Genomic DNA, 19,881 nt, shown 5'->3' on the forward strand with positions numbered 1-19,881 from the left:
ATATAAGAGTAAAGGACAAATACTGGTAGCAGTATTATTAGCAACTGCTAGAAAAAAAAGCTGTTGCAAAGAAATGGGGAGGGGAAGACAATCCTATGCAGGACCAATGAACATAGCTAGTGGAAGAAATCTACACAACGGAAAAGATAACGCACCGACTGAGACCGCGTGAAGCGCAGTTTATCAAAAGTTGAGAGATGGACTGTATATATGTATATATGACCAAAGAGCGACAAAATACAGAAGTTGACCAAGTTAAAAAGAAGGAACATGGTTGGATTATTTCAAAAGAGACTCCCCATATGTCTGGAATTTTGTCAATTTTATTTCCTCTTCTTGTGTTTTTTTAATGCGTGTTGTGTTGGTTCAGATGCTGCACCGCATTAAGAACATTTCTCAACAAAAAACTCGAGTGAAAATAAGAAAGAAAACGTGAGAAGATATAAAATAGCTAACTGCTACGACTACTGATGCTCATCCAGCACAAGAACCACAAAGATCTTTAGGCAGAGAGCAAAAAATGCTAATACACCGAGCAAACGGAGCATGTGACCCCGCCTCCCGACCCCCTTGCCCTCTCTCTCTCCCTGCAGACCAGCCTGGTGTCGGTGGAGGGCCTCTCCCGGCTGGTCGACCCCTCCCAGCTGACCGCTGACCTGGGCGGCTCGCTGGAGTACGACCACGTGGAGTGGACCGAGCTGCGGCTGGGCCTGGAGGAGTTCAGCGGGGCGGCCACGCAGCTGCTGGCCCAGCTGGAGCAGCTGGAGGCCGGGCTGAACCGGGTGCCGGAGCCGCAGGATGTCGACGAGGCCCGCAAGTGAGAAAAAAAACCCTATTAGTATTATTCTTATTCTTAATAGTAGTAATAACAATATATATTAGCAATAATAATAATAATGATACATACGTATACAACTGGTATCGGTGTCGTCAACTGCTACTGATACCAGATATTGGTATCGGTAATACGTGTGTCTAGTTAATTAGCAGCAAAGTGCTAAAAGCTCTCCATCCTGTGTCAGACTCCTGGACGAGCACGCTCGCCTCCGCAACACCATCGCCACGGCGCCGGTCGACGCCCTGGAGCGGGAGGGGCGGAGCCTCCTGCAGCGCATGCGGCTGGGGCCGACGCATGGCGACGCCTCCACAGAGGGTGGAGGAGGAGGAGGAGGGGCAGGGGGAGGCGTTGGAGGAGGCGGAGGGGGCGGGGTCACACACGGCAGCTGGCTGTCGGGCGGCGCCGACTTCCAGAGCGTGGCGCCCAGGGTGTCGTCGCTGCTGGAGCGGCTACAGGCGGCCCGCGGCCACCTGCTGCAGACCTGGAGCGACAGGAAGCTGCATCTGGACCAGGCACTGCAGCTGCACCTGTTCGAGCAGGACGCCGCCAAGGTGAGGGGAGGGGCGGAGGTAAAACACGAATCAGAAACCTGAAACAATTAAGAATTTGAGAACTTTGTTCTTCCCTAAGGGGAAATTGACTTAAGCCAGCGTTTCTCAACTGGTGGGTCGTGGCCCAAAAGTGGGTTGTGGAGCTGTTTTGATTGGGTCACAGCTTCGAGAGCAGTTTCCGTTTATTTTGCTTTTAAAAAAGGAATTTTAAAATATATATATTTATAGAGAAAATGTTGAGCATTTTTTTGGAGGACGCACAATCCAATTCAATAATTTCAATAATTAATTTACTGGACATGATAGAAAGTGGGCTAGTCTTTTTATTAATTTTTTTGTGGAATAAAATTGGGTTGCGACTTCATGATAATGGAAGAAAATGTGGGTCCTGAGACTCCACCAGATGACAACCACTGTCTTAGGAGCAAGAAGAAGAATGCCTTTTTTTTTTTTTATCCCACATTGGGGTAAATTTACATTGTACAAAAGCATACACAGTGCAAAGAGTTAATTAAAAAAGATTTTTTTTTTATTTTCATGTATATATATATATATATATATATATACACACACACACACACACACACACAATACATTTACATATCTAAGTGTTTTATTGCTCCTTATTTGAATGTAAGCGGTTGATCAATATAGCCTAAGCTAAGCGCTTATCATCTTCCAACCGTCCAATCACGTCGGCAGATGTCGGAGTGGATTGCGCACAGCAAGGAGCTGTTCATACAGAGTCTGGCCGAGGTGGGCCAGAACCACCAGCACGCTCTCGACCTCCAGACACAGCACCAACACTTCACCGCCAACTGCATGGTGAGGCCCACTGCTTTAAGATAGCCACTTATTTATACAGATGTGGGAAGTAAAAAGTACAAATACTTTGCTACTGTACTCTAGTAGATTGTTCAGGTATCAGAAAAATTACTTGAGTGTTTCTTTTTTTATACCCTTTGTTTTGCCGTCACAGAAAAATGAAAAAGAATGGTTAATAACGTTGGTTATTTTTATGAAGTGTCAACATCCAATACTGGCTGACTGGTCATAGCCTCTGTTCAGTTCAGTACAGATTTTCAAGTTTTTCATTTTTGCAGAATTATGAACCAATATTATTTCATTATTAGCAAAAGCAATTGTCTGCATTTTTTTTACTTTTACTTGTGTAAAGGAGTTGAATAAGTACTTTTACCACAAGTACCTGTACTTTTACCTAAGCCCAGAATATAGACACTTTCACCATCTCTGCTTATTTGCGTAACATGCAACTCCACTAACCACTCCCCCTCCCGCCCTCCCCTGCTGCAGAACGGTAGCGTGAACGTGGACAGCGTGGTGACGGTGGCGGCCCGGCTGGCTGAGGCCGGCCACTACGGTGCCGAGCGCATTGCCATGGTGTCGGCGCGGCTGCAGGACGACTGGAAGTCGCTCACCACCGCACTGGAGGAGCGCAGCAACACCCTTGCCATGGCCACTGGCTTCCACCAGGGGGCGGAGCAGGTGATTTACGTGCAAAATTTTGAAACCACTTTTAGTTTCAGTTTCACAGCGTCTGGACCTGCTACCTGTCTGCTCTTGGGAAGACGACTTTGCAGATGTAATTGGTAACAATTACAAGTTACCCTATGGAAAATGTAATTGTGTAATGAAAATGTAATTACTTACTTGTATTTGATTACTTTCCTAAATTTTTGAATAAATGTTCTCACTGTAAGACCCGACAGTGTTGTGCATCCAGCAGCATTCAAAACTGGCAGGCAAGTGGGAGGGGGCACTGCAATTCAGACGCATTAGAATAATAACAAACTCTTTGTTGCTTTGCATGAGAACAACCACGCAATGAAACAAAAAAATCATTCAACATATAGCTCAGCCTGTTTATACATAAAAAATGGTCACAGGTGGTAATTAATTGTAATCATAAAATAATTCCCCAAGTTTCCATTTATTTACACTTTTCCCACTTATGTAACCAATTACAGTTATCCTTATTCTTGCCATTAAGTTATGAAACAATGTTAAACGCCACATAACTAGCTGGTTCTTGCAGTTCCTGGCCAGAGTGGGGGGGTGGGTCCAGACCTGCTCCGAGGGGGCGCTGCCGTCGGCCACCGCCGAGCTGGAAGCTGCCATCAAGAAGCACCAGGAGCTGAACGAGGAGGTTTCGGCCAACTACACCCAGGTAACCACTGGCCCACCTGTCTGTCAGTCTGTCCACCTGTCTGTCTACCAACCGTCTGTCTCACTGCCCCCCATCTCCTCCCCCCGCAGGTCAGCGAGAGTGGCAAAGCCCTGATGGACGTCCTCCAGCGCAGCCCTCCCAGTGATGCTGACGCGTCGGCAGCCAAACCGGACTTCACCGCCGCCACGCACAGCATCATGGGAGTTCTGCACCAGATCGTGCAGGTGCGTCCCCACCGACCCCCTTCCGCCTCATCAGGTGGCGACGGCGGCGGCAGGGGTGGCTCTAACGTTTGTCACGTTTGGCATCCTGGCAGGGTCACCACGAGGTGGAGGGAGCGTGGCAGCATCGCAAGCTCCGCCTCCACCAGCGCCTGCAGCTGTGTGTGTTCCAGCAGGACGTCAGACAGGTAGCAGCAGCAGAGGCAGCAGCAGAGGCAGCAGTAGCAGCAGCAGCAGCAGCTTCACAACAGGCTTCCTCCTGTTTCCTGAGCTTCTGCAGCAAACCCTTACTCTCTCTCTTCCTCTCTCTCTCTTTCTTTCTCTCTCTCTCTCTCTCTCTGTATTTGTGTGTGTCAGGTGCTGGACTGGGTGGAGCAGCACGGCGAGGTCTTCCTCAACAAGCACACCGGCGTGGGCAAGTCGCTGCACAGGGCGCGAGCGCTGCAGAAACGACACGACGACTTCCAGCAGGTGGCCCAGGTAACCAGGGCCCCGTTCAGGAACCGAGCAAGCGCTCGTACGTCAGCTAACAGACATCAAACCCATGTTTGCGTGTGTCTCAGAACACTTATACCAACGCCGAGAAGCTGCTGGAGGCGGCCGACCAGCTGGCTCAGTCGGGGGAGTGCGAGGAAGAGGAGATCTACCAGGCGGCCAGAGACCTGGAGCTCCGCATGCAGGTGAGACACACAAAAATACAATCAGCAGGGGGCAGCAGAGGGTTTTTCTTTTTAATTCTCAAAGGAAGTGGAATTAAAACTGACCTAATTAAAATAGAGCAGAGAGTGAAGACCACCAAACAGTCCCAAAAGTTTCTCCCCGTGCGTCTTAAAAATGAGGTCAAACTCTCAGAATGTTTCCAGCTCCAAGGGCTTCCACTGGAGAAAATATGTTTTTTGTTTTTTTGTTTTTGAAACACGGAATTAAGAGTGGGGGGAAGCGAAGTGGGCAGCAGTCCAGGCTTGTAAACAAAGCGACATCATCATCATCATCATCATCATGTGTCTGCAGGCCTTCATCCAGCGGGTGGAGCAGAGGAAGCTGCTACTGGACCTGGCTGTGTCCTTCTACACACACACCAAGGAGGTCAGTCACAAACACACATGCATATACACGCACACATGCATGCGTGCATGCTCACACACTCCCTTGCTCACCTGGTGGCGCCACCCGCAGCTCACACCTGTTTCCTGCCTAAATACATTTAATTACATTTTTGGAGAAATATTCTCAAGACCGCACAGCACAGCATCCAGCAGCTCTCAAAACTGGCAGGCAAGGGGTAGGTGGTGCTATAATTCCCAACCTGACATGAAGAACCAACCAGATGCATCAGAATAATAACAAACTTTTCGCATGAGAAAAACCATACCACGAAACAAAAAAAAAAAAAAAAGATTGCTTCCAGCAGCACTCAAAACAGATGTGAGACAATTCAACTAGCAAATAGGCGGCGGTAGGGGGCGCTGCAATTCCCAACTGCACGTACGCACGCTCACTCTTGCCCTGTGGCGCCCCCACAGCTCTCAGCGTGGATGGACGGCCTCCAGAAGCAGCTGTCGGCGCCGCCATGCGTCTCACTGGCCGACACAGTGGAGGCGCTGCAGACGCTCATCAGCCAGCAGCAGCAGCAGCAGGCCAACACACAGGTATACACACACACACGCACCCTGACCCCCGCGCAGCGGTCTAACCCCACCCAGTCGTACTGACCTGAACACTCCCCTCCGACCTCTGACCCCTCCCTCTAATCCCCCCCACCACCACCACTAACCCCCCTGCTGTGACGCTGACCCCCAACAGGAAGCTGCGATGAGTGTCATCCGAGAAGGGGAAGACCTCATCCTGCAACTCAGGTAACCAACCTGCCCCGGCGGGCTGCAGAGGGTGTGGTTCAGTGGCTCCACGGGGGCAGCCAGGGCGGGGGGCTCAGGGCTGCACTAGGAAGGCAAAAAAAAGAGAAAAAAGAAGAACAACTAATAATCACTAATGACTAGCAAACTAACACCAGCAGACAGCCACCTCACTCTACCTGGATGCACTGGTCACATGACTTCCTAGTACAGCGCCACCCCTTGTCCTGTCTGAGCATTTTTATCTGTTGTTTTATGTGTTTACAGAAAAAGACCCATTTGTTTCACCTCTTGTGGTTCACGTCAACGTTGATTGCGTTTTGTGTGGGTGCGTTTGTTTTCTATTGTGGGTATTCGCCCTTTTTCTTTCTTTTTTTTATTTGATTTTATTTGCCGTGCGGTTGTGAATTTGCAGTGTGGGAGGATGTGTTTTGTGGGGTTTTTTCACTCCACAGCACGACAAAGTCGCTGCTAATTGTGACCGTGGGTTTTGTAGTTTGCATGACCTGTGGGTGTTTAATTCTCCCTTCATTTTTTATAATTTGTGCCTGGGCGTTTGATTTGTGGAGCCTCTCATGTTGTTTTTGTATTTATAGAACATCGTGTTGTGTACATTTGTGCAGTTTTCTTTTCTTTTTTTAAGTTTTTACAGCTCCTGTTTGCGGGTGCTTGTTTTTCACACACACAGTTATTACACTTTTTTTGGCTTCTATTTTGTTTGATTTGTGTGGGAATGTTTGCTACGCCGCTCAGGGTAGCTCAGGGGGGCTGTGCAGCGCTGCTCTGTGCTAATATTGTGGGTGCGTTTACTTTCTAGCTCCTCGTCGTTTTTGTGGGTGCTCGGCTGTGTGCGTTTGATTTAATATATTCGGTGTGGGAGCGTTTCATTTTGTTCTTTTTTTCTCTCGAGTTGGGTCCGTTTCCAGGATTGTTTAACCACTCGAGGTGCATTTGTTTCAGGCCTCAGGGCAGCTCGGTCGCCCATGTGGAGTCGGTGCTGCAGCAGCTGGAAGAGTCCCACGTCCAGCTGGAGGAGCTCTTCCACCAGAGGAAGATCCGGCTAGATGTCTACCTGCAGCTGCGCATCCTGCACCAGTGCACGCTGGAGGTGCTTTTTTAGGGCTTTTTGTGTGCAACATTTCTTGCGTTTTTCCAACGATCCGTGACACGTCTGCGTGTTTTCTTCCTGCAGGTGACAGGCGAGATGGACGCCTGGAAGCAGGATCTCCAGAAGCAGTCCCAGGACTTCTCGGCGGAAAAGCTCAGCTCGAACCGGCTAGCCGACGGCAGCCAGGACAAGCTAGCCCAGGACAAGCTAGCACAGGGGCAGTCACGGCTAGCGGAGGCTAGTCCTGAAGTGTTGACGCTAGCCCAGCAGCGCATCCACAGGTAAAGAAAAATTAATTTAAAAAAAGGCTCAACTTGCCCTCAGCGTTGGCACATCAACTTAGATTAATCATCACATCAGATCAGATTAACTTGACTTGTTGGGTCTCTGCAGGCACATGGAGCGAAGGTTGGCCATGAACAACATGATCTATGAGGTCATCCAACAAGGACACGACCTCCAGCAGTACATCAGTGAGGTGCAGGCATCTGGTAAGTTTGCCAATTTTGCCTGAGCTGTGTTTTTTTTTTTTTTTAAATGACTGGGGTTGAGAACAAGGCCTTGGGGTACACCACAAGAAACAAGACGACTAGCTGACTAAGATCTTGTTAGATTGTTAACTATTGATTCATAGAGGATCTCCTGTGGTTTAGACTGGCCTTGGACTGGAATCTGGTTCTGGGGGACTTCTAACATCATCTTGGTGTTCCTTCAGGAGTTCCAGTCGTTTGAGTAGTTTCACCTCTGGACTGAAGCCACCAAGGAAGTGAGAGCTCTTCTTGGTCATTTGTTTGAAATTGAACTTTTTGGGAGTTCCAGTAACCTGCATTATGAGTCCATTTGTCTCTTTTGCGGGACTAGTGAACCACATCACTTCCCAAAAAACAGCTTCCAGGGACCCGAATAAATCCCCAGTGGTCCTTCTGGCACACCCTCTGGAATATTTAACACTTCCTTCACAACTGCTTTTGTGTGTTGTCCAAGATTGCCAGTTTCTCCAGGTTGTCTTTGAAGCTGCCGGTATCTCTGGATGTTCTTGTCAGACTTCTCACAATTCCTTGATCTTTCAAGTGTTGCTCCTCAGAAATGCCGCAGTGGGTCTTGAAGGGATTCTGCCCCTGCCTCAAGGGGCCTTGTGGGACTTATTGATTGTCGGTCAGTTCGACCCCTGCGGGTTCGAAGTGCTCTCAGGAACTCACCGATGACACTGCTTAGTTTAGATGGGTTCCTTTGGGGGGTCGCTGCGAGACTTCCAGAGGTTCATGTGGGTGCTGAGTGGTTGCTTAAGGCCATCCCGTTCCTTCACAGGTTTTTCTTTTTTAAAGTGCGAACCATCAGGTCTTTGAACAGGTACGCCCAAATAAAAAACATTTGAATATATATATTTTTTTTTTGCCTTCCAGGCTTTTTTTTCTAATTCTTGCACAGCTTTATTTTGGATTTAATTCCATCCCAGAGGTTCTCCTGGAGGACGTTCCCGGACGCTTTTGACTGCAAACACTTGGTGGTTGACAACGTCTCCTTGTAATAATACTAATAAAAAAAAGATAATCTTTTGCAACGCTATTGGTGAAAATACAACATGACGGGAGAGGGAGGAGAGGAGAGGAGAGGAGAGGGGAGGGGAAGCGACGCAGTCAGCGTTTTATCTCGCTCGCCACAGCCGAGCAGCTTCAGTCCAACCAGTTCAGGAACACACTGCTGATATTAGGGGGCAGGAGGGGGAGGGGGAAGGGGTGATAGAGGAGTGGGGCGGGGGGTGGGGGAGGGGGGAAGGGGAACGGGGTTGTCATGGAAACTGCTCTCTGAAGCACACAGCTGGTCCCCATGGAAACCCGCGCATTGAATTTGCCATGGAGACACGCACGCGTGCGCACGCACACACACACACACTCATGCATGCATCAGTGCGTGCAAACACACACACACACACACACACGCACGAACGGCGATTAAAACACACATTTGTATTAGTAACGATGAAGAACCCCAGAAGTCAAAATGTCCTCGGTGTGAAGGTCTTGCGTTGCGTGTCTGCCTGTGTGTGTGCGTGCGTGCGTGCGTGCGTGTGTGCGTGTGTGCGTGTGTGCATGTGTGCGTGTGTGCGTGTGTGCGTGTGTGCGTGTGTCAGGCATCGAGCCGTCAGAGGCGGAGGGGGGCCTCTCCTCCCAGGTGGAGGAGCTGCAGCGCCTCCTTCAGGACAAGCAGAAGGAACTGCAGCAGATTGCCGACCACACGCACACGCACTTGGAGCAGAACCTGCAGCTGAGGCACCTACAGAGCCAAGTCAAACAGGTGCAACACACACACACACACACACATACACACACACACACACATACACACACACACACACACACACACACACACACACACACACAGAGCTGTGACTGACCTACACTTGTCCATCTGCTGTGTGTGTGTGTGTGTGTGTGTGTGTGTGTGTGTCTCTCGCAGGTACTGGGTTGGATCTCCGAGGGCGAAGTTATGCTGTCCTCCTGCATGTTGAACTCCAGCTGTCTGTCTGAGGCCGAGCAGCTGCAGCGGGAGCACGAGCGCCTCCAGCAGGCCATAGAGGTTACTGCGTGCACACACACACTCGGAGGGAATGTCTTGCAATAAAGCAAGCACAGAGAGCAGGATTTGTAATTAAAATGTCCCTTTCGATCCTCCTGGACCAGGCTCTGCTTCACGCCGACTCGCTGCAGAGGACCCACCAGGTGGCGCTGGCCCTGCAGCAGAGGGCGGAGCTTCTGGTCAGGTAGGACACCTGACACCTGCCAAGTGCTGTCAACTGTTTTTCAGATTCTTGACTTCACTCCTGACTCCTTCCTGTCCCTTTTGAAACATGAGGTTTAATTATAAAGTGACTTGAGCCAGAAGTATTTTTTTTATTGTTATGCTTGTATTTTTCCTTTTTGCTGATGTTGTTTTGGTTGTGTGTGTGTGTGTGTCTACCTTAATTCTACATTATTGTTTTTAACATGTCCAATAAAATTTCCAAACTGAACTGAAACGTCTATCACCCCCACATCAGATCAGGCCATTACGACCCGGATGCAGTTCGCTCCTGTGCCCAGACGGTGGCGCTGCACTGGCAGACCCTTATGCTGAGGATCGAGGACCGACTCAAGCTGGTCAACGCCTCGGCCGCCTTCTACAGAACATCCCAGCAGGTGCACCAGAAGTCCGGTCGCCTCGAACCCCTGACGCCACCCCTTTCCCTGTGATCCCCAGTCTCACCCGTCCGCTGGTCCCCCCAGGTGTGCGGCGTGCTGGAGAGCCTGGAGCAGGAGTACCGGCGCGAGGAGGACTGGTGCGGCGGTGGCGAGCGGCAGCCGGAGCAGCTGCTGCCGCTGGTCAGCAAGCACATGGAGCAGAAGGAGGCCTTCCTCAAGGCCTGCACGCTGGCCCGCAGGAACGCCGAGGTCTTCCTCAAGTACATCCACCGCAACAGCGTGACCATGGCCAACATCTCGGGCCACAGTGTCACCGTGACGGGCGTGGCTGAGGTCACTGGGCACTCCAGGGTGCCGGAGCAGCAGGTCAAAGGTCAGAGAAAAGAAGAAGAAGGAAAAGAAAACAACCTGCAAAGATGAGAGGACCTGATGCAGGTTTGTTATACTGACCCAGGTGTGTGTGTGTGTGTGTGTGTGTGTGTGTGTGTGTGTGTGTGTGTGTGTGTGTGTGTGTGCAGGCATCCTCAGTGAGCTGCTCCAGAGGGAGAACAGAGTTCTCCACTTCTGGACGTTGAAGAAACGCAGGCTGGACCAGTGCCAGCAGTACCTGATGTTCCAGAACCACGCCCAGCAGGTCGACAGCCACGCCCACTTTCACTTAGTTTACAAGCAAAAAACACCACATTCAACACTAACACTAACAAAACAAGAAAAAGAAAAAAATAGCTTGAAAATTATGTGATTGGGCATTTACCTTTTATTCGCCCCACCACTGTTTCAGGCCATGGATTGGTTGCAGCAGTCAGGTGACCACTACCTGGCCACTCACACGTCACCTGGTGCGTCGGTGGCCGACACGCAGGAGCTGCTGAACCAACACAGAGAGTTCTGTGTGTCTGCTAAGGTGAGAAAAAACACACATAAGCACATTTATATACACATATGCACACGTATGTATAGTACACATGTGTAAACATTATATAAACACATACATAAATATATATATATATATATACATGTATATATATATGTATATATATATACATGTATATATATAGATGCACATATATACACTACCAGTCAGAAGTTTGGACACACGGTCTCATGCAATGGTTTTTCTTTAGCTTTACTCCTTTCTACACTTACTGAAGACATCAAATATGTTTTATATGAAGGGTGGCTATTTTGAAGAAATTAAAATACGAAATGCATACATATATATGTACATATATATATATATATACATATATATATATACATATGTATATATACATATGTATATATATATATATATATGTATATACATAAGCACACACACCAGTGTTTCCGCTCACCTGTGCCACTGACCCTCCCAGCACACCCAGGAGAAGGTCCACCTGCTCATCCAACTGGCTGAGAGCATGCTGGCCAAAGGCCACGCCCACCGCACCGAGCTGCGCCGCTGCGTCTCCACGGTGGACAAGCGCTACCGTGACTTCACCGTGCGGATGGGCCAGTACCGCCACCTGCTGGAGACGGCGCTAGGAGGATGCTCACAGGTAGAGTAGGGTCCTTAATGAAATATGTAAAATATTTTAATCCGTGCAGTGAATGATGGACTTTTTTTTTGCTCTATGGCGCCATCTGCAGGACAACAAAGACCTGGAGCTGGAGCTGATCCCCAACAGCCTCTCGGACTCGGACCCTGAGGTCAACCTCTCCGACCCCAGCCACCAGGTCAGCGACGAGAAGAGACGCTCGGCCCGCAAGAAAGAGTAAGTCGCCTTAAAACAGGGCGGAGTCACAGCCGTAACCCCGCCCCCGGCGCTCCCCAGCTCCCTACAGTCCCCCGCCTCACTCACCCATGGGCTTTGTTCCTCAGGTACATCATGGCGGAGCTCCTGCAGACGGAGAGGGTCTATGTCCGAGACCTGCAGGAGTGCATCGAGGTCAGTTTCCCACTTCTGGCTGCAGGAGGATTCCAGGCTGGTCACGTGATCACACAGGTTGAATTCAGTGCATTGTTTAAATTGAAATGTTTTTCTAGACGTACCTGTGGGAGATGACCAGCGGCTCTGAGGACGTCCCGTCCGGCCTCAGCAACAAGGACGACGTCGTCTTCGGCAACATCCAGGACATCTATGAGTTCCACAACAGGTCGGCGGAACATCGGGAAATATATTGCGTATGTATTTTCCGGTGTATTCTGTTTTTGGTTTTATTAAACACTTCTTCTTGTCCTGTAGCATTTTCCTGAAGGAGTTGGAAAACTACGAGCAGCTTCCCGAGGACGTGGGCCACTGCTTCGTCACCTGGGTAAGCCGCTCGTTTGTTTTTTTCTCTACTTCTCTTCATAAAGCAAAAAACCTCTAATACCTCCTGTTTCTCTTTCTCAGGCCGATAAGTTCCACATGTACGTGACCTACTGCAGGAATAAACCCGACTCCAGTTTGCTGATCCAGCAGCACGGTGCGGGATTCTTTGAGGTAAAAGCCAGTCTTTCCAAATATCACTCATGGAAAAAAAATCCAATTAAAGTCTTTTTAAAAAGGAACCTAACAAAATATTAAGGTCTCTCTCGCCTTGAGAAAGCAGTACTTTAGCACATGGATCCTGGAAAAACGTGAAATTAAACTTCTGTGTGTGCTCGGATAATTCAATGTGCTGATTTCGCCGTGCCACTAGATGGTGCTGTGATTCATGATGCTGGTGTCATGTTGCGCTCTCACCAGGAGGTCCAGAGGAGACACGGTCTGGCCAACTCTATCTCCTCGGCTCTCATCAAACCGGTGCAGCGCATCACCAAATACCAGCTGCTGCTCAAGGTAAAGAAAAAAAGTTGAAAAAAGTAGCACTTTTATCTCTGTATTTTACATATTTTGACAAGACAAAAAATATCAAATACTCGTTGTTATACAGCATGTCAAATGTATTATTCAAAATCTCATATCTCAAAAGGAACTTTTAAGATTTTACTATTTTTTGTGCGTAACAATATTTTTTCTTCAAAGTTTCTCGTTAAAATACATTTAAGAACTTTTATCTTTATGCTCCATTGTGCTTTATGCTCCTATGCGTTAGATTTTATAATCCTGCGGGGAAAAAAATAAATAAAGAAGTCTCAACACGTCAATGTTTATCCCTGCTACCCAGTTGACGCACCAACAAGCTGTGGTACATAAACAGCTCCGAGCGGAAGCAGGGGGGGGGGGAAAGTTCCATTTTTAATTTTTTGCGGTGAACCGGTGCTCCAAATCAATTACAGGACCCAAATGTTCAACCGTGGGATGCAGGCAGTGTGCAAACACAGAGTGACTTTTCACTGAGGTCCTCCGGGGCCTGTTTCTTTCCCTGCGCCCAGATTATCCACAGCATTATCACTGTGGATTCATAATGGGCCTTTCAGCCCGTCACTAAGTCATTTGCAACACCCAAAACCAAAAGATTTATAGACATTTGATGCAACCTCATTATTTTGGCAGATAAGTGGGACAGCGGTGCCATGGGTCTCAACATCCCACAAACATTATTTTATGTACTTTTAAAACATACATTTGAAACTCTCTGGTTCTTACAGGTTGCTTTGTTTTGTTAGCTGCATATCTCAAAAATTAGCCACAGTTCAAAAAGGGACTGACTGTTCTTTCTGTGTGTGTTTCTCTGCAAGGAGCTGCTGGCGTGCTGTGAGGAGGGGAAGGGCGAAATCAAAGAAGGTCTGGACGTGATGCTCAGCGTGCCCAAGAGAGCTAACGATGCTATGCACGTTAGCATGCTAGAGGGTAACAAACATTTTTTTTTTTGCTTGTTTTCAAAGACCGGACCAACGGAGAAATAATTTGTAATGGATATTTTATACGAAACAAGACTATTTTGCTTGAGGGCATTTTTGTGAATCTGCTTAGTTTTGGGACTTTCATTGTGAAATGTCAGTGTTGCTCTGACTTGACGTCAGCTGACTGACCTGCTGTCGCCCCTCGCCGACCTCAGGTCTGGAGGAGGGTCTGGAGGTGCAGGGTGAGCTCCTGCTCCAGGACTCCTTCCTGGTGTGGGAGCCCAAGTCTCTGATCAGAAAGGGGCGGGACCGACACCTCTTCCTGTTTGAGCTGTCACTCATCTTCAGCAAGGAGATCAAGGACTCGTCGGGCCGGACCAAGTACCTGTACAAGAGCCGGCTGAGGGTAACGAGCACGAGCGCAATCCCATGCACTGCTTATTGTTGACGCATGATTGGGTGACCTGCTGATCATGTGACCCGCTCAGACCTCGGAGCTGGGCGTGACCGAGCACATCGAGGGCGACCCCTGCAAGTTCGCCCTGTGGGTGGGACGGACGCCCACTTCCGACAACAAGACGGTGCTGAAGGTGTGCGGTTAGCCCCGCCCACTTCACTTTTAGCTTGTCTGTCGCCACACGCTCGGCTAACGCCGTCGCTCCTCCCCCACCGCAGGCGTCGTCGCTGGAGCTGAAGCAGGAGTGGGTCCGCAGCATCCGGCAGGTCATCCAGGAGCGGCGGGGCCACCTGCGGGGGGCGCTGCGGGAGCCCATCCCCCTCCCCAAGACGCCCAACCCCACACTGGGGCGCCAGCGCAGCATCAGCCGCAGGTCAGTGCCGCCGTTAGCCGCCACGTGCTACATGCCACGGAGGAGCAGGGCCTCCGACCTTTGACCTCCCCCTGGGTTCCTTTTGGCAGCAGCCACACCTCCAAAACATCCCTCTGGTCAACAACACGTGAACACAACACAAACAATTTGGCAGCAAATATATTTTTTTAAAAAAGAGATTGAAACAGATGGTACAGGAACGCAAACATTTTCTGTGTCGCTTCTTTTGATTGGCCAGTTCCCTGAGACCCAGAGAATGAATGTGGCACCTTTAAATACATTTGATGCCAGACTAAAGTGGTAAACGCAAATGACTGTGTTGCGAGCTGAACGTGTGTGTGTGTGTGTGTGTGTGTGTGTGTGTGTGTGTGTGTGTGTGTGTGTGTGTGTGTGTGTGTGTGTGTCCGTCTCCAGGGAGACGAGCGAGGACGCCGACAGCCTGGGCGATGCCAGCAGTCAGCCCGACACCGTCTCCATCGCCTCCAGGACATCCCAGAACACAGCCGACAGCGACAAGGTAACACACATGGACACATACACACACACACACGCACACACACACACAACGGGAGCTGACACACAGAGGGGTGTGTCGTCCACTCTCATGACCTCATCACTGGCAGCATCTGTTCCGGCTGGGTGTGTGTGTGTGTGTGTTGTGCGAGTTTCCTCTCAGCGCTGTCAGATTCTTTCGGGGAACTTGTGTGTTACTCTGCTGCTCTCCTGACGAGGTAGGTGCCTTTTGATTTCTGTTTTTTGAGGGTTTTTTTTCATTTGGCTGCATCTGCTGCTTCTTTTAGTTCTGACTGTGGAGAGGTCAGGGGGATCTGAAGGTGGCGCTGCGACCTCTGACCTCTGAGTCAGGGTCAGTTCTCTGCATATTTAGCAGGTCTTCGGATTAATGATTTATTTTGCTCCAAAGTCCTGTTTGTCTTTTTGATCCCGGAAGTGTTTTTTGTGTTTAAGTGTGTTAAATGATCAATTTGACAGTACTTTAAAGCAAACAGGATTCTGGATTTTACTGTGTAAACGGGGCTTGGTTCTGGTTCTGTTATTTATTTTCTACAGCTGAGCTGGGCCGGGCCGTCCAGAACATCTGGCTTCTATTTGGACGGGAAACACCCGACTCTTCCACCCACCCACCCACACACACACACACACACACACACGCAGTGGGAGTGGGAGTGAGTGTGTGTGTGCATGTTACAGCTGCAACCTATGTTCATCTCACAGACATTAGCAAGAATGATAAAGGTCACATGACTCTCAGGATGCCCCTCCCAGCCAATAAGGTCCCAGGGCGCCCACTGTGATTGGACAGATTGTCGTTCGCCATGTGTGTGTGTGTGTGCATCTGCCAGTGATGAAGTCATGGGACTGGAGGACACGCCCACGCTGAACACACCTTCCAAAGGGGCTTTTTAGTTGGTTAACGTCTATTTTGAGAGGCTTTACCCCCAAATAATTCAGTCAAAACACATCTTATATTAAATAACACCCAAGTTGTGTGTGTATATTATAAATTAATCAGCCCTACAGTTGACATGCAGAATGTACAGGAGAGGAAAAAAAAACACACCTTGTCAGTGTCTCACCTGTCGCCCCTGCATCCCCTCCAGATGTCGGGCGGCTGCGAGTTAGTGGTGGTGCTGCTGGACTTCACCTCCGGGGGTGCCGGCGAGCTGAGCGTGCGCTGTGGCCAGACGGTGGAGCTGGTGGAGCGCTGTGCCGAGCGGCCTGGCTGGTGCCTGGCGAGGACCACGGACCAGACGCCCCAACAGGTGCGCCTCCCCCGTACCTGGACAAACAAATTACAGGTGTTGCAATAGCGAAATGTGTTCATTAATCTGTCGTTGACACTTTTTTTTTTCCTGTTTTTTTCTTACCCGCAGGAGGGCTTGCTGCCCATGAGCGCCCTCTGCTTGTCGCACTCGCACAGCGCGGCCGACATGGAGGGCCTGGTGCCCCCCGCCTCCACCACCACGGCATCCACGTGCACCGCCGCCGCCACCGGCACCGGCGCCGCCACCTCCTCCTCCTCTTCGTCCTCCTCCTCCTGCAACTCCACCACCACCACTTCCTCCTCCTCCACCAGCAGCAGCTCCAACTCCTCGTCCACGCTGAGCGCTGGGAGGGGTGAGTCCGCACCTCTCAAAGAAATAAATCAAAGCTGCAAGCAGCGTTCAAGGGACTGAGCCTGCAGTGGCCACACACCGCCAACACCTGCCGAGGGGCTTTTCAGTTTCAGCGTTTCGAGGGAAATGTTGAGCGATTCTAGGTGGATTTAAGGTGTACTGCGACTTTAAAGGGCCATCAAATGAAAGCTGTGAGAATAGTCATTTAACTTTAATACTTTCATATTTAATGATGAAGGTTTTGTCTGTGTCATACTAAATTTTCAAGCCCACAGCCGTTTTCGAGTTTTGCGCTTTTACATATTTTCAAACAAGTGAAAAGAGCTCACCTTCTGTTTGTCGGGGGTTAAAGGTCAGGGTTTATGAGAGAAAGGTTTTGATACGAGGAACGTGTGGGTTTTCGTCACATGCCTCTACGAGACATGGACTAGAGAGCGTTAAGTTCATTTAAGCTTTTACCTCTAGGTGGAGCACCTAGAGTTTTTTTTATTTCTTCAGATGTCAGTTTGTTACAGGCTTGACATGTGTGCAAAATTCGGTGAGAATAGAAGCATGTTCAGGTGATTCAAAGCCGCATAAGAAGAAGAAGAATATTCTCTGTTCCAGAGCTGGTCTTATCAGGGCTGCTGTGGCTTCATATAGCTTACCTCCACCAGTGTGACTGTGGTGTGAATGAATAATGGGTTCAATTGTAAAGTGCTTTTGGGTATCTTTGGGTGTCGAAAAGCACTATATAAATTCAAGCCATTATTATTATTATTATCACTGGGGCTCAGTCCCTTAATACCAAACACAGTGTGGAAGACAAGGAGACACCTGATTGGTTTGAGCACCAAAAGAATCGGGGCGTGCTTGGCTGCTTTGTAAAGAACAGACAAACAAACAAACAAACAAAAGAATACAATTCTTTTTCTTTACCTTTGCCATCCTAGGAAACTTTCACATGTCATTATTTTTCTCTGTTTCTATTTTATTTCACCCTGCATGCTGCAGCACTTCCTGTTTGGCCCCCGGGGTCACTTCCTGTTTGAGCAGAGGCCACGTTAACCATCCTCGCATCCAAGCTGCACCGTTAGTTCCAGGACCCTCCCAGGCTCCGCCCCCTCGTCTAAATATTTAATCATTAACATCGAAACAAAACGCGAGCATCAATAATCCAGTCAGTTTTGTTTCCGTGTTTAGCAGCGACAAATTTTCCCAGCGTGCGACTCGGGAATGCGTCCCAAGAGCCATTTTATTCCGGTCGAAAAGAAAAACTGCCGCCAACACAACACAACACAACACAACACAACTCAAATCAACACAATGCAGTAACTCAGTGCAGGTGGAGTTTGTGCAAGTGGAGATTCACCAGCAGCTCACAGCCAGAAGTAAACTTTGGCCCCAGTCTTAATCTGTTTTTTTTTTTTTTCTTTTTCACTGCTGCTGCTGTTGTTGCGTGTTGCTCGTGCACGCTCACACACGCACGCACACACAGTGAAGTCCAGAGGTGAGAGACAGGGTTAAACATTGTCCTTTGCTCAGAGTCTCGGTCAGACTCAACAGGAATCTGCAGCGGTAACATCCGGACCACCTGCTGTGCCTGCTTCCCCCCCGCCGCCGCTGCCGCTGTTTAAAAATAAATCCACCCTCCCCACCTCGACCCCCCACCCCATTACCCCCCCACACCCTCTTCAGGTCAGCTCTCTGACTCTTTCATGTTTGCCGCGTGTAGCGTTTTATTAAAGCTACATTTAGATTGAATAGTTTAATATTTTATTTGATTATTTAATTAATTTGTGCTCAATATTTCTTTCAGGGCGCTTTTTTATGCAAGCAGAATTCATGTTTGGAACTAATGCAAATATAAATGGTACATTTTGTATTTTTTACTTCATTCAATGTACTTTCTATTGATTCAACTAGTTTTTTTTCATTAATTTACACTATTTGAACAAACTATAAATAGAATTTATGGAACAGAAACTGAATGAGCAGCTTCCTCCTCCTCAGTCTATCTGGCTCCGCCCATTCAGAATTTAGCCCCGCCTCCTTTTTCCAGCCCTCTGACTCCTGCCGTCACTTCAGGCGGCGTGCGGCGGCCAAACCAGCGGCAGAGTCGCTTCTCTCTCGCACGCGCTCTCACCTCCAGACTTCCTGTTGTCGTCGCTTTTTTGGGTTGTTTTTTTTTTTTTTTTTTTGCTTCCGAATGGACTGATGTGGGAGCAGCATGCAGAGGGGCAGAGGTGCATGCTGGGATTGCTCTGCCATTTGGAATTGGATCGTGAGAGAGGGGGCAGACGAGACAGGTGGGTTCTGATAACAACCGGAGAAAGAGAGGGAGAAGGAGAGGGAGAGAGAGAGAGAGAGAGAGAACACTCACTGTATCAGTGTATATGTATGTGTTGGTTAATGAGTGATTCAGCAAGCGTGCGTGTGTGTGTGTGTGTGTGTGTGGGTGTGTGTGTGTGTGTGTGTGTGTGTGTGTGTGTCTCTCTCTTTCTCTCTCCCCCCTCCCAGTGGAGTTGTATTGTCTCTCGGCCGACAGTGCAGATGCAGGAATTTAAGTGACGTGTTCAGAAATGCGGCCAGTGAGTCGACCCAACTGGACTGACTGGTTTTTATAATGCAATCACAATCTTACACCCACACACACACAGACGATAGAGTGTATTGTGTCTGCTGGAGGTCGGCCGGCCCTCACTGACCTGAAGGAAGACAGGAAGTGGTGTCTCTCTCTCCTGACCCTATTTTAAGGCGCTGCATCAACAAAAAGGGGGAAGTTGTGAATGTCAAAAAACAGAAACAATGAAAGAGTTAGAAAATAAAAGTTTAGTGTTCAACTTACTCAACAGGTTCAATTCAAACAAATTGCTTTAGACACATTATACTTTTTGGCTATTCAATGCAAGCATCTAGGAGGGAGGAGGAGCAGGAAGAGGAGGAGAAAGAATAAGAGGAGGATGAATGAGGGGCGTAGCTACAGCCGGGGTTTCACAAATTGGAAGTTGCTTCCAGCTCATATCTGAAAAACAATGTTTTCTCCATCAATGAATAGCAAAGAACTAAAGACCTCAGACACACATTACACCAACTCCTCTGCACCAATAGGAAGCCTAGAGGAATCTGCAAGCGAAGACTCATCCAATCACTGACTGGCCGCCATGTGACCATAAATGCAACTGATTTGGGGAAACTTTCAGTCTAATCTTCGCGCGTGTGTGTGTGTGTCACAGACGGCTACAGCT

The 19,881-nt window shown here is 48.9% G+C and overlaps 1 protein-coding gene across 3 annotated transcripts in view; it reads left to right on the forward strand.

Moving 5' to 3' along the window:
• Positions 1-19,881, forward strand: part of LOC142903110 (kalirin-like) — a 31,700-nt gene that overhangs the window by 6,231 nt on the left and 5,588 nt on the right. For all 3 annotated transcript variants that reach the window (XR_012929192.1, XM_076048566.1, XM_076048567.1), the window contains exons 4-40: positions 594-817; positions 1,023-1,389; positions 2,092-2,214; positions 2,704-2,895; positions 3,446-3,577; positions 3,667-3,801; positions 3,894-3,986; positions 4,156-4,278; positions 4,362-4,478; positions 4,810-4,884; positions 5,322-5,447; positions 5,602-5,654; positions 6,612-6,759; positions 6,844-7,040; positions 7,153-7,250; positions 8,891-9,054; positions 9,217-9,336; positions 9,441-9,520; positions 9,797-9,935; positions 10,023-10,311; positions 10,457-10,572; positions 10,720-10,842; positions 11,294-11,476; positions 11,568-11,692; positions 11,800-11,866; positions 11,965-12,074; positions 12,164-12,233; positions 12,314-12,403; positions 12,650-12,742; positions 13,585-13,696; positions 13,905-14,095; positions 14,178-14,279; positions 14,365-14,519; positions 14,934-15,036; positions 16,139-16,300; positions 16,412-16,655; positions 19,870-19,881. The exon at positions 19,870-19,881 is cut by the window's right edge and continues 42 nt beyond it. Coding sequence is in view for 2 of the 3 variants with exons in the window: in XM_076048566.1 (XP_075904681.1) it covers positions 594-817; positions 1,023-1,389; positions 2,092-2,214; positions 2,704-2,895; positions 3,446-3,577; positions 3,667-3,801; positions 3,894-3,986; positions 4,156-4,278; positions 4,362-4,478; positions 4,810-4,884; positions 5,322-5,447; positions 5,602-5,654; positions 6,612-6,759; positions 6,844-7,040; positions 7,153-7,250; positions 8,891-9,054; positions 9,217-9,336; positions 9,441-9,520; positions 9,797-9,935; positions 10,023-10,311; positions 10,457-10,572; positions 10,720-10,842; positions 11,294-11,476; positions 11,568-11,692; positions 11,800-11,866; positions 11,965-12,074; positions 12,164-12,233; positions 12,314-12,403; positions 12,650-12,742; positions 13,585-13,696; positions 13,905-14,095; positions 14,178-14,279; positions 14,365-14,519; positions 14,934-15,036; positions 16,139-16,300; positions 16,412-16,655; positions 19,870-19,881 (5,053 nt within the window). In the remaining variant the exon portion in view is untranslated. The remainder of the gene's footprint in view (positions 1-593; positions 818-1,022; positions 1,390-2,091; positions 2,215-2,703; positions 2,896-3,445; positions 3,578-3,666; positions 3,802-3,893; positions 3,987-4,155; positions 4,279-4,361; positions 4,479-4,809; positions 4,885-5,321; positions 5,448-5,601; positions 5,655-6,611; positions 6,760-6,843; positions 7,041-7,152; positions 7,251-8,890; positions 9,055-9,216; positions 9,337-9,440; positions 9,521-9,796; positions 9,936-10,022; positions 10,312-10,456; positions 10,573-10,719; positions 10,843-11,293; positions 11,477-11,567; positions 11,693-11,799; positions 11,867-11,964; positions 12,075-12,163; positions 12,234-12,313; positions 12,404-12,649; positions 12,743-13,584; positions 13,697-13,904; positions 14,096-14,177; positions 14,280-14,364; positions 14,520-14,933; positions 15,037-16,138; positions 16,301-16,411; positions 16,656-19,869) is intronic.

The sequence above is a fragment of the Nelusetta ayraudi genome, unplaced genomic scaffold, assembly GCF_046127955.1.
Source record: "Nelusetta ayraudi isolate G7.1 ecotype Tasmania unplaced genomic scaffold, CSIRO-AGI_Nayr_v1 ptg000106l, whole genome shotgun sequence".
Taxonomy (NCBI): domain Eukaryota; kingdom Metazoa; phylum Chordata; class Actinopteri; order Tetraodontiformes; family Monacanthidae; genus Nelusetta; species Nelusetta ayraudi.